This window comes from Tachysurus vachellii, chromosome 10, assembly GCF_030014155.1.
Source record: "Tachysurus vachellii isolate PV-2020 chromosome 10, HZAU_Pvac_v1, whole genome shotgun sequence".
Lineage (NCBI taxonomy): Eukaryota > Metazoa > Chordata > Actinopteri > Siluriformes > Bagridae > Tachysurus > Tachysurus vachellii.
Window position 1 is genome coordinate 15,315,206 of NC_083469.1, and position 12,013 is coordinate 15,327,218.

Below are 12,013 nucleotides of genomic sequence, written 5' to 3' on the forward strand. Positions count from 1 at the left end.
AAACCGCATTAAAAAGGCTTTATATGTGCTGTGGCGGTGCTTAGCCAATGGGCGGAGACCGACAGGTGCACGCACCGAACAGGTCCTGAGAGAGTGGCTAGGCTAGTTCTTGCTAAATGATTTTCACAAAAAACATGGCAGAACGCAGAAAGTGATAAGACAACAGACAAAAGTTTATTGTGTATAAGGTCACAAAAGTGCTATTAACATCCATTTTGCATAAACAGCTTTATTTTTTTCTACCCTGGGTGTGTATCTTGTCAAACTGTCCTCGAAAATCTCCCCTTAAGTCTACTTCATACACACTGGGCGTGGTAGTATCGTACAAGGTTTAATAAGTATCGCAGGTCACCGTGAGGAATGCGCTTTTCCCTCAGTGTTACCGTACAGAGACGTATGTTCTACATCTGACTAATGATTCGTAGTAATGGCATTTGATTGACATTGATACCACTTGATTCACTGTAGCCTCAAGACAAGACGTGACTGCTATGATGGTGGACAAGACAACAAAATAAAGTGCAGATGCAATACATTTCATAGACCACAGAAGCTGATCAAAGCTGTATTTTATATAAAAATTATATATACGATTACAGACTTCTTAGAAGCTCTTGTGATTTTGATCCAATACTTTTTTGCCTCAAAATACATCAGTAGAAAAATAACCCACATTTTAATGGATGTAACAAAATATTACGTTACACATATGACTCTCTGACATTCAAAGTCAACAACAGTTGTTGACTACAACAGTGTGCCAGGTCATTGTTAGATTCTTCAGGTTCAGTCTCTGATATGGTCACCTGTTGTGACTCTGGTGGGGTAGATGACACAGCCAATACATCATTCCTCTCTCCACCCCAGCAAATGCTATGTTTCACTGAGCAGGAATTTGATGGTTCTTCAGGGAATGTGGACTGACTGCTTGTGTGCTTTGACAGACACCTGGCAGCGTCAACAGTCAATGGGCTGCAGAGTGAAAGCACAGTTTGAGCATTGTCTATAATTGCCTGCTCATACGATGGAGGATTATTTAAAATCCTGCTGTCCACTTGCTGGAACACTTCCTCACTAGATAAACGTCTGGGTTTTTGTGACACGAGGAAGGTCGTGTCTAAAGACAGCACTTCAGGGAGTGTCTGGCTGTGGCGTAAGGCTTTCTGAGCTCGCTTGCTAATGCCACCTCGAGAAAAGCAAATCTTAGTCCGAGAATTTGGTGTTTTCATTGATTGGGAACGTTTCTTGGTGGCTTCACCAAGCACAGTCCCATTTGCCTTTGAACAGCTGGGGAAAGACATTTTACGTTGCACAGCCTGTGTGTGTCTGGAGGATGAATTGATATGGGAGTTAGTTTGCAAGTTCCCTGAGGCACTGGAGAAGGAGCTTTCCAGAGAACTCAAGGAGCAGTCTTTGCATGTATACTGGAAATGCTCACCTGGAGGTGAAATATAGATGTTCTTAGACATAAGTGACAACTTTTTATCAGACCCAAGCAAAACACATTCATCTGAGATCTGTTTGGTCAAATTATGTCCATAAAAGTCCATCTCTGTGTGGCTCCTGTTTAGGGCAGGCTGGTTTCGAGCACTTTTGTTGAAAACAATTGTTGGCTCAGAGCACCTGCGAATAAAAGTTTTGCTAGTGTGTTTCCTCTTAGTATCAAGGGAGGAGGACACTTGAAAGCAATCCAGAGTTTTCTCTTCAGAATCAGAATGGAAGGCGTGCATTTCTGTGCAGCTCCCTCTATAACCATCCACGTCAGTGTCATTGCTCTCATAGGCAGAATCATCATGGAGTGAGGTCAGTGAATCTATCAGAGGAAACAAAGAACAGGTTCTATAAATTTACAAAAAAAAAATTATCTTAATCTTTATGTAAAGTATTTCAGATGGTTTTTTTTTTGTTTGTTTTTAAGTATATTACCATTTTTATCACTGAGTATTTCCTCTTCTGGCTCCCCAAGCAGTGTCAGTGCATCCTTTCCAAATATTTCACAACAGTTTTCAATGAGGAACTCAGTCAGTTCTGTGACCTAAATGGTAGCATGGTTGGTTAGAACTCACATTAAAACACACATGATATTTCTAATATATAGATTATAAACTACCATACTCACTTTTTTTATCAGTTCAATGTCCGTTTGGAGCAAGTTGGGTGAAACACAAAGAGCTAAATTGTGGGAATCCATCTTGTTTCTATCTGCATTGGCATGTATGTGGTAGAGCAAAACAATTAGGTGTTTCAGGAGGACAACATTTGGTTCTGGAAGCGTTTTAATCACCCTGAAAGTCAATAAACACACAGTTAAGGTTTTTTTTATTTGTTACCTTATTTGTTTTCCAAAATTAAGTGAAAGGTATGTTATTAATACAATTTAAAATCATACTTACAATTGGAGCTCAGTGCACTTTTCATGTAAATCATTTTTTTGCAGTGCTGTCATCCAGGCCTGGTATTGATCCACCATTAGCAAACTGCCAGGCAAGTGCCTCAAGAAATCCTGCCATTCATTCAGACGGATTCAAGGTATTAACATACTTGGATATTACCACTTATACTTCAACACAACACAGATAGAGCTAGTAGATGTAATTTAAGTCAATAAGTGATACCTTGAGAAGATCAGCTAGTAGGATCACAGGCTTATTTTTCAGATCCACTTCCACTCCATTGTTGAGTTGTTCCTTAATGTCTTTCAGAGACCTGGCATTACCAGCTTTCCTGAACACACCTTCTGTGTATGGGCCCTTTCTGCACAGCACCAAGAGAATATCCTGAAGAAAAGTTATGTGAGATGAAAGAAGGAGAGGGGGTTACATTTTAAAACTTTGCCTTTGCAAATAATACAAACATTAAAAAAATACAAGCTCAAGTTTTATGCTGTATTGCATGATGAATATGAGACATACCATAATGGGTTTTGGGGGATTGCCATTTTTTTCACAAACATCTGACAAAGCTTGTCCAAAAAGTAACTTGCTTTGAAGCTTAGTAGCAGAACCCGGATCCATCTGTTTTCTTTTTACCCGCTGAAAAACTTTCCTCCAGCGCTTTCGGCTAATATTGTCTGTCAATTCAAATAAAGAAAATACAAATATAATCTATGGATTTGAATAGGAATTTGGAAAATGTAATAAGATCCAAATGAAGAAACATTTACTCTAGTAGTATGTCATCAAATCAGTTTGGTAAATTGTAAACACTATTAAAAAACAAAACAAAAAAACCCCAGATATTTTCAGAACTTACCACAGTTCACCAACTTGCTGTCATATGGTTGCTTACATTGGGAAAGTCCCATATTGTTATGAACCTGAAAGCAAATGAGGGATCAGTTAAAGAAATGTACTAATGTACTGGAAGTTATTAGGTTAAAATGAGGTTTAAAAATATGTTTTAAAGACTTTTTCAGCATTATTGCCTAAAAATAATCAAAGGTATCACTGCAGGTGACAGAGAAGGACTGTGATTCAAGGGTGCATAAAATTTGCATTTTTGTGAATAAGATTTTATCTTTGAGGGTGTTTAGAAGAACAGTGGAATATGGTTTTATTTATGTCTGCCCTTAGTCAAACAAAGTGCTGTATGTATAACATGTTTAGTTCATAATACTTACATCTGAGGCAGTCATGATGAGTAGGTCTATGCCGTCCTCAAGCAGAGATTTTGTCTAAAACAAAAGAAGAATTTTGTTTTGTTTATCTTGTCAGTGAAATAATACAGACAAACCAAAATACAAACCAAACCAAACATGCACTAATCAAATTCCCTGATGTCATTAGGAGACAATGGGTATGTGGACTGGATAGCTAAAGGTGAGAACTTACCACAACGTGGCCACTCAACACCTTCATCAGTGCGCTGTGGTGTGATGTCTCCAAAATATTCTCTTGTCTGTCAATTTATCTGGGAATTCAAAATAAATAATATGTTTAAATCATCAGTATATGCTGTTGGGATTACATCCATATCATGTTTGATTCAATATAATTTAAAGCATTGCATAATTTAATCAAGAATAGGTTGTTAGTATATGACCATGTATGTTTATATAATGTTTTATGGAAGACACATTACTATTACTAAACAAAACTATGGTACTTGTATATAAATATACAGCTGGAATGTGCTATAGTGAAAAATGTATTGCTCTTAATTGAAAACATTACTATTTTCCCCAATATAATTCACTGCAAAGTACCTACAATGCTAAACTATTTTAGCAAATCAAACAAACGAAAATCTACAATACACTGATAACTTTGTCACATTATCAATTTCAATAAATCTGAAACACATAACATAAATATTTTTTCTCACCTCTTGAATGCATCCAGTCTCTACTTCGATTCAGAAGCAGTGAAAAGCAGTTGTATTGACAGAAGAGCAATGTGACACCAACGCACGCATGAGAGAGAATAACTTAGAGCGACCCACTGCACGCTACAAAACTAAAGTGGGTGGGCTGAAGGGGAAATTCTGATGTGCAATGGAGACAGGAAGCAGCATCACGGACTCCCACTACCAACACCCCCTTTAAGCTATGTAGGGCAATAACACATGCTGGTGAGTGGAAAGTGTCACCTGCATCATCATAACATCAGAGTAAAATAAGCAAATAACACATAGTTTAAATGAAGCAGTGGTATGCATCAAGCTCAGTTCAAGAGTAGGTCTGTTGCTAGAATAAAGGGCTAATTTTATTCAAATTCTAAAGTAGTACATTCTAAAGATTAGTAGTAGTACACATAACTTTCTAAATTTATCACAAAACAGAAAGCATTCTCAGAAAAACACAATAATTTAAATTGTGAATTGTGAATATATGTATATATAAACCTGACACCTACTTTGCAGTAAAGAGATGGCTTTTAAGAATTTTTTTTTTGCTGAGCAATCTTTTACTGTAATAGAACTTATACAATGAATCATTGTACAAGAGCCTACTGTTGTGTTGGGAATTTTTAAGAAACACAGAAAAATCATTGTGAAATTCATCTTTTGACAGCACTTTGCTTTCAGTGTATTACTGTCATTTCATGAAAACAACCAACCCCCATGTTTGAATGATAAAAAGTGAATTTGTTGTTTCTTGTAATTGGCCAGCTATCTGTCTGGCCTCCTACTAAATACAGTCTTCATGTAAATTAGTTTCAGATTATAATCTCTTCGGTTTACAAAGCACTGTGTGGGCAGTCTGATGTGAGAAACTTCAGAAGGCCAAAAAAATGAATAAATTAGAAACTCTAAAGTGTAGTATGATTTATACGAAACAATTCACACACAAACAATTCACATAGACTTCAGTAACGTTCAACACCAACATTAGCAGTGAGTCACCAAACTTTCCAAGTTAGACATTACTACTAGTTAATGTGAAAGCAAAAGGACAAGAGAATGAATTATGTAATAAATAATTACAAAATAAGTAAACATTAAAATAACGTACCATGTTTTTTTAATCATACAGGTGGGTGAACCATTTTCAGTGACCTTCAAAGTAGCCCACCAGGGAAAAACCTACAGGGTATATGCATCATTCATTTACTCGAGTGTGGGCAGACAGACCACCAAAGCCAAAGCGCACAAGGTTAAACCACCCCCTTTGCATACTGTATACCAGTGATAGAAAAATAACACTAAATTAATCTAATTGGGGAACAACACAAAACATCCAGCAATAGAGTAAAAGAAGTTCAAATGTTAGGAAATAAATTAGCAAGCTATTTTTTCCCCAAACTTTTTCCCAGTGAACATTTTTTCCCCAATGAAAACAATTTATGTACCATAATGCACCAACAAATCTGATTACCTACCTCCTGTAATATAAAATATAAACTAATGTAGTAAATACATGTTCCATAAAAGAAAAATATATATTCAAAACTAATACAAATGCCTGAACCAATTTTATGTAGCTGCGAACTAATGACAACGGTAAATGTATTATACTAATTTTGTATCCTGTGATCAGCACAGTCAGAACAGAAAATGTTAAAATATTTCAACAACTTATAAATACAATAGGGGGCATGGTGGCTTAGTGGTTAGCACGTTCGCCTCACACCTCCAGGGTCGGGGTTCGATACCCGCCTCCACCTTCTGTGTGTGGAGTTTGCATGTTCTCCCCGTGCCTCGGGGGTTTCCTCCGGGTACTCCGGTTTCCTCCCCCGGTCCAAAGACATGCATGGTAGGTTGATTGGCATCTCTGGAAAATTGTCCCTAGTGTGTGATTGCATGAGTGAATGAGAGTGTGTGTGTGCGCCCTGCGATGGGTTGGCACTCCATCCAGGGTGTATCCTGCCTTGATGCCCGATGGCTCCTGAGATAGGCACAGGCTCCCCGTGACCCGAGGTAGTTCGGATAAGTGGTAGAAGATGAATGAATAAATACAATAATCACAAGACATACAGAGATAAGACTAAAACAAACACCAGATAAATCAGTAGAAAATTATTCTTGTTACAGAGGCATTTCTCAGTTAGTAATCTTATTCCATGTGAAGACGGCTAGTATTAATCAATGCAAGATCTAACAATTACTATTGAATCAATGTAAATGATCTGTTTATCTAGGTATCAAAGCTCATTTCTGATGGTGAAATGAGGTTGATCCTCTGGTTTGAAATCTTCATTTGGACTGCCATCTTCATTGAGAATGCGTCTGTGTGTGTAACCCACTATGGGGTACTTTGATTTGTATGTTCCAGTGAATACGCTCTCAAGGGAATCCAGCTCCTCCTTAGTAAGGCTTGTCTAACATAGAGGGAAAAAGGTGTTAATTAGTTTCCTCTTAATTAAGTAATTAATTTACTTTTTAAACATTTGCAGACGACAGCATAGAAAAGAACTCATCAGTAACTCACTGTATCATGGGTCAGATCTTCAGGATTAAGGGACATTTTGGCCACAGCTCGGGTTGAGTCCTTGCCCACAAGGGCGTTGTAGGGGGCACCCTTGCCATAAAATTCTGTAAAACAAACAAAACAAAACAAAACAAAAAAGTAACTTTATTCATTGTAATGACTTATATGGAGCACATTTAAGGAATGTTACCAATAACTACAGGTCTTTGGTGTGAAAATAGATACAATAATAGATAATATGTAAATAGATAATATGAAGAAATTTCAGGTGGTGAAATTAAGAGGTCATTGGCTACATAGGAGGCAGCACACGTCTGTACTAGATAGTCAGTATTGTAGCCTACTGTAGGTATTGACTTAGGTGTGAAACCATGTCTCCAACTAACGTTTGCCAGATGTTACGTCAAACACGACACCTTTCACGGCCATGTAAATGGGCTGCCCGTCCTGAGGAATGCAAACGTAAAACACATTACACGGTGCATTAAGGAAAACTTTCACGGCTCAAAATGCAGTGTATTTGCGGTAAGTCTACCTCACTTCCATCGTATCTTCTCAATTCTTCATCAGTGAACAACCTCACGGGTTTTGATGAGGGTTTTACCTTTAATTTAGACTCATCCGCCAAACAGGTGAGTATTATCGCAAAAAGGATCATTAGTTGCGAATGAAACATTATGCAAGCTGTTTACTGTTTACACTGTGTCCGTATACAATAAACCGACTTATTTTTAAATTCCCCAAATAACTTCTAGTGACGCTTTGTAATGGCACAGACATTCGAACGTGTGTAAACGTTCAGTTTACAGTCCAAACTTCCTCCTTTCAATAGACTTTTGTTTTGAAACTGGTATTCGTGACCGGATGTAAATCATTGGCAACATTTGGGTTATTTTATTTTATTTATTTTAATATAAATTTTTGATCTAAAAGTGGTATTTAAACACACCTGACTATACAAACCAGCGAATCATCATTATTACTTTTATTATGTATTGTAAACACGAATGAATACATACTCCTTCAGTCTATAGACTTACATACACTGACGAGTATGTAAGTCTATAGACTGAAGGAGTATGTATTCATTCGTGTTTACAATATATATATATATATACTTTTTATTTACTGTATAAGATGTACATAGCAAGAAAGCATGTGATCAGCATGTGAGCTGATCACATGCTTTCTTGCTATGTACATCTTATACAGTAAATAAAAAGTATATATATATATATGTATATATACATATATATAAAAATATATGAACACTATGTCAAATAAAAAGCCTGCACAGTCCCTATAGAAGCCACACTGTTTTTGCCTCAACTATTTAATTAGTAGCTGTTGGGTTTCAGCCTTATCCTTGTGTCCAAAACAGAGGCACTGTGACGTCACTGCTGGCTCTGGACCAGCTGAGAGACACATTAACACTTTCCCGTGTGAAGGTTCTGCGATATGTTAGTTGATCATACCAGTGGCGTCGTATGGACTGCATCAACATTAATGTAAAGTTATTAAGCAAGTTTCCATCTATTCCAAAAACCCTACAAAGCACAGAAAAGGACAGAAAATGCTACGAAAGGAGACATCTTGCTGTTACCAAGAGGTATGAAACACGAGTGGACTGTATACTGACTGTAGGTCATCTGATCGTTTAGTGGGTTAAAAAAATGGAATCAAGTCATGTGTACTTTATGAGGGACATTATAGGGGATCCATAGCTGACCGAGCTGTGTAGTCATGTGATAACAGCTGACTACGAAAAAAGTGCAATTGAGAAAATGGAGTAATAGCAATGTTAATGTTAGTGTATCCTTATAATCAAATCAAATTTTATTTAATGATTAAAGGTACATAACTGGAATTAACTGTAAAAAAAGATCTGGAAAAAAGGATCCGTATTGTACCTTTAATTAGATCTTGAGTGTAAATGTTTTAAGGTACACAACATGCACATTTCTACTCAAAACTGTTTAGTAGAAAATTACAGTATGTTGTCCCTTTTTTCCTGAGAGTGTAGATACATTTGTCTTTTATTAATATATCTAACCATGCCATGACAGAGTGAAATACAGTTTAGCGTAGATAAATTCCATGATATTGTACTAATTGATATTATAACCTGAATGTTATAGTTTAATGATGAGGATTGTGCACAAGCATCACAAGTGTCCTGCCAGCACAAAGGAGATGCTGTCCAGGATGAAGATGAAGAAGCCAACTGTAACGTCTTACCAGGTGTGGATGTGGCACTTTTCAATCAAATCTGACCTTAATACCACTGTAGAACTGGATGATGCTGTTGATACTGTGTTTGCAATATGGATATACAGAACTCTTCCCTAAAATTGGGTATGGTTTTATTACAGATGTGGATGTTATGGGCAGCAGTCCATATCCTAATGCCTTCAACAAAACTTGTCTGAAAAATGTCTTCACAGTCATTCTTGTTCTCATCTACCTTCTGTTAACAACAGTGGCCGTATTTTTGGCCTATCAAACAATTTCTGACTTCTTGGACAAGCTCAATCATCCTGTAATGTCTGTGTCATACAAAGAGGTTGAAGAGTTTGCTCCCCCAGGTGGGGTTCATACACACAGGACTGCTTTTTCCATTCACTACCATGGTTCTTTAATAAAGATTTCAGAATTCAACAGCAGTGTGGTATGCATAATATGTTTAAATGATCTTTTTTCCTCTGCAGGAATTGCACTGTACCCAGGGAAAGCTCGGTTATTAAGCTGTCGGCACCACTACCACGATCATATCCCTCCTCGTTTATTGGCAGGCCAGAAGGAGGACAGTGACTGTGTAATACAGGAAGTTAATTATAATGACCCATACACAAACCATTCAAAAGTAAGTTTCCTCTGTATTAATGTATGATCTGCTAATGATTCTCTTTAATTTAATATTTTAAGTCATGTTTAGATTACTTCACTGCATAGTGTTTATTTGCAGTAAGCTTGTTCCTAAAGAAACCTGCTCTCCATTGTTGGTATTTTTCTTTATGTGAAATATTGGCATGTAATGTTGCAGGTGTGTTGCAACCACCTTCAAACATGTCTCAACCTGTTTAATGCGCATGTGAATTCAGTAAAAAGAGACTGCTGAAGATGATTTTATATATATGTAATTTAACTTTGATGATTAGTCTACCATTTACTATTGTTTGGTCTTATGTGCTGTAGGGAAAAGTGTAAAATTTCCTCAAATGAACTTGAAATTGCTGTGTATAATTCCTAATTTTCTTTGAAACCTTTTCTGGAAATAAAGCTTGTTTTTATCATTAGCTGATGAATTAGGTGTAACATTAACTGATGAATTAGGTGTGTGCAAGGCATCATAAGCTGTATTAATAACACGTTATGTAATATAAATGATGTGCTGCATAAGCAAGCCCTGGTGGTTGAAGGTCCCACAGATGTCAGGAACCGAGAGCTCATATTTCTACAGTTCAGTCAGAACGAAACTGAAGAGGACTTCAGTGCCATCAGTTACATGCTGTTTGCCCAGTTCAGTGATATGCTTCTAAGGTAAAAAATACTTTCTCCAGTGTCTACTAATATCACCTTGTCTGATTCCTTCTGTTGTAAATAGTGTTTAAGAAAATAGTAGTAACATGTACTACAACTGTCCTCTGGCCACCAGCTCAGATAAAGCTGAATTCATGAGGGACTGTGAAAAGAACTATTCAATGTGGACTTTCTCTGGTGGCTTTCGTACCTGGGTAAAAATGTCTTTGGTTCGGACATCTGGGAAAGCAAACGAATCTGTCGAATTCAGGCAAGAGGTAGGGTATGAGACACACACACAATTATAATTTTCCACATTCTAACAGCAGTGTTAGATTGTGGTATAATCTGTACATTGTTTTGCAGTCCAGTGTGGTGAAGTACAATGACAGGAGGACTTCAGAAGAGAAAACCGACGAGCTTTTCTTTATCGTGTTTCAATGGCGGGATCCATTTATACAACAAGTCAAAGATGTAAGTTGGACATGTTTTTTATTCCACAATGATAGCATTTACTAAATTACATCACCAATAAAAGGAAAGGTAGAAAATGTATATCTAATCAATTATCATTTTTTGACAACAGATCGTCACAGCAAATCCATGGAACACCATAGCCATTCTGTGTGGGGTCTTGATGGCTCTTTTTAAAGCTGCCAACTTTGCCAAGCTGAGCATTAAGTGGATGATCAAAATTCGCAAACGACACTTAAGGGCTAAAATCAGGGAAATGAACCAAATCAGCTGACTGACAATCAAGTGTTGTCCATTGTCCAACATTCACTATTCGCTGTCAACAATTTCAATGTTCACCAAAAGGATTTTAATGTGAAAAAGAATGTTTTATTTTTCTTACAACTTTCAACCAAACAATATTATTTTTTATTGAATCAATATTTTATTACTTGACATTTAAGAATGACTACTGACATTATTTTGAATATTAATAATAATGTTCTTTGCACAAGGACTGTATGAAAGTATATCAAACTGGCTTTGACAATGTAGAGAGTCTTCTACAGTTCTTCTCCAGTCTTTTCTCAGAAACATTACTTGTCAGGTAGCTGCTGTGTCATCCATTTTCAACTGTCCGTGCAGGAAATCTAACACGGATTTAGGGATTGATCTTGGAAAGCAAAGAATCTGGTTGTGCGTGTGTGGGCGCGCATGCGTGTGTGTGAGAGTGTGTGGGTGTGTGTTTTACTTGTCACTGCTCACTGTTATATGTGGGGGGGAAAATAATCCAGTTGTAAAAATTGTAAATGTACGATGAGAGCTGCTTGATTTTAATCAATCAGAATGAAAAACGTATAGAATTCTCATCGATTAAGTTTCTGTCATGTCTGCTATTATTTCTGTACCTTTGTGTGACTGTCAATTTTTAAACAGCAAGGTTTGACTGACATGTTTGGAAAAGAACAGTGTATTGTGAACTCCAGTATATACTCAGTTTTATTTTTTTGTCCAATATAATTGTGATACTATGCAATTCCATGAGCACAAACAATATTGAATTTATTAGCTGTGGTTTAAGCTTCTGTCTGATTCAGACTATACCTTCATACATGGATATTAAAGCATTTTCATTTAACCCTGTTTATCGAGTGGGTCTTTCAAAATATATTA

The 12,013-nt window shown here is 36.8% G+C and overlaps 3 protein-coding genes across 3 annotated transcripts; 1 reads left to right on the forward strand and 2 right to left on the reverse strand.

Moving 5' to 3' along the window:
• Positions 1 to 152: 152 nt before the first annotated feature.
• tagapa (T cell activation RhoGTPase activating protein a) lies at positions 153 to 5,591 on the reverse strand. The gene is made up of 11 exons (XM_060879828.1): positions 5,453 to 5,591; positions 4,324 to 4,544; positions 3,831 to 3,909; positions 3,620 to 3,673; positions 3,253 to 3,316; positions 2,913 to 3,070; positions 2,616 to 2,777; positions 2,394 to 2,503; positions 2,120 to 2,285; positions 1,927 to 2,035; positions 153 to 1,813 (listed from the first exon to the last, which is right to left on the reverse strand). Exons 3-11 carry the CDS (start codon positions 3,855 to 3,857, stop codon positions 702 to 704), a joined length of 1,962 nt encoding a protein of 653 aa, XP_060735811.1. The 5' UTR covers positions 3,858 to 3,909; positions 4,324 to 4,544; positions 5,453 to 5,591; the 3' UTR covers positions 153 to 701.
• nenf (neudesin neurotrophic factor) lies at positions 5,251 to 7,678 on the reverse strand. The gene is made up of 4 exons (XM_060879832.1): positions 7,404 to 7,678; positions 7,255 to 7,315; positions 6,869 to 6,972; positions 5,251 to 6,758 (listed from the first exon to the last, which is right to left on the reverse strand). The coding sequence occupies exons 1-4, from the start codon at positions 7,542 to 7,544 to the stop codon at positions 6,582 to 6,584; spliced, it is 483 nt and encodes a 160-aa protein (XP_060735815.1). The 5' UTR covers positions 7,545 to 7,678; the 3' UTR covers positions 5,251 to 6,581.
• Positions 7,244 to 11,978, forward strand: pacc1 (proton activated chloride channel 1). The gene is made up of 9 exons (XM_060879831.1): positions 7,244 to 7,393; positions 8,250 to 8,477; positions 9,007 to 9,109; positions 9,241 to 9,453; positions 9,577 to 9,731; positions 10,269 to 10,408; positions 10,524 to 10,665; positions 10,754 to 10,861; positions 10,974 to 11,978. The coding sequence occupies exons 2-9, from the start codon at positions 8,442 to 8,444 to the stop codon at positions 11,133 to 11,135; spliced, it is 1,059 nt and encodes a 352-aa protein (XP_060735814.1). The 5' UTR covers positions 7,244 to 7,393; positions 8,250 to 8,441; the 3' UTR covers positions 11,136 to 11,978.
• Positions 11,979 to 12,013: the final 35 nt, after the last annotated feature.

Bases quoted from the DNA above. Each gene is read 5' to 3' on its own strand.
- pacc1 (XM_060879831.1), top strand. From the start codon at position 8,442: ATGCTACGAAAGGAGACATCTTGCTGTTACCAAGAG. The intron at 8,478-9,006 runs GTATGAAACACG...TGAATGTTATAG, and splicing joins CATCTTGCTGTTACCAAGAG to TTTAATGATGAGGATTGTGC. The intron at 9,732-10,268 runs GTAAGTTTCCTC...GTGCTGCATAAG, and splicing joins CATACACAAACCATTCAAAA to CAAGCCCTGGTGGTTGAAGG.
- tagapa (XM_060879828.1), bottom strand. From the start codon at position 3,857: ATGAAGGTGTTGAGTGGCCACGTTGTG. The intron at 2,778-2,912 runs GTATGTCTCATA...ACTTTTCTTCAG, and splicing joins ATCCCCCAAAACCCATTATG to GATATTCTCTTGGTGCTGTG. The intron at 2,036-2,119 runs GTGAGTATGGTA...GCTACCATTTAG, and splicing joins ACATTGAACTGATAAAAAAA to GTCACAGAACTGACTGAGTT.
- nenf (XM_060879832.1), bottom strand. From the start codon at position 7,544: ATGTTTCATTCGCAACTAATGATCCTTTTTGCGATAATACTCACCTGT. The intron at 7,316-7,403 runs GTAGACTTACCG...TGCATTCCTCAG, and splicing joins GAAGATACGATGGAAGTGAG to GACGGGCAGCCCATTTACAT. The intron at 6,759-6,868 runs GTGAGTTACTGA...CCTCTATGTTAG, and splicing joins AAGATCTGACCCATGATACA to ACAAGCCTTACTAAGGAGGA.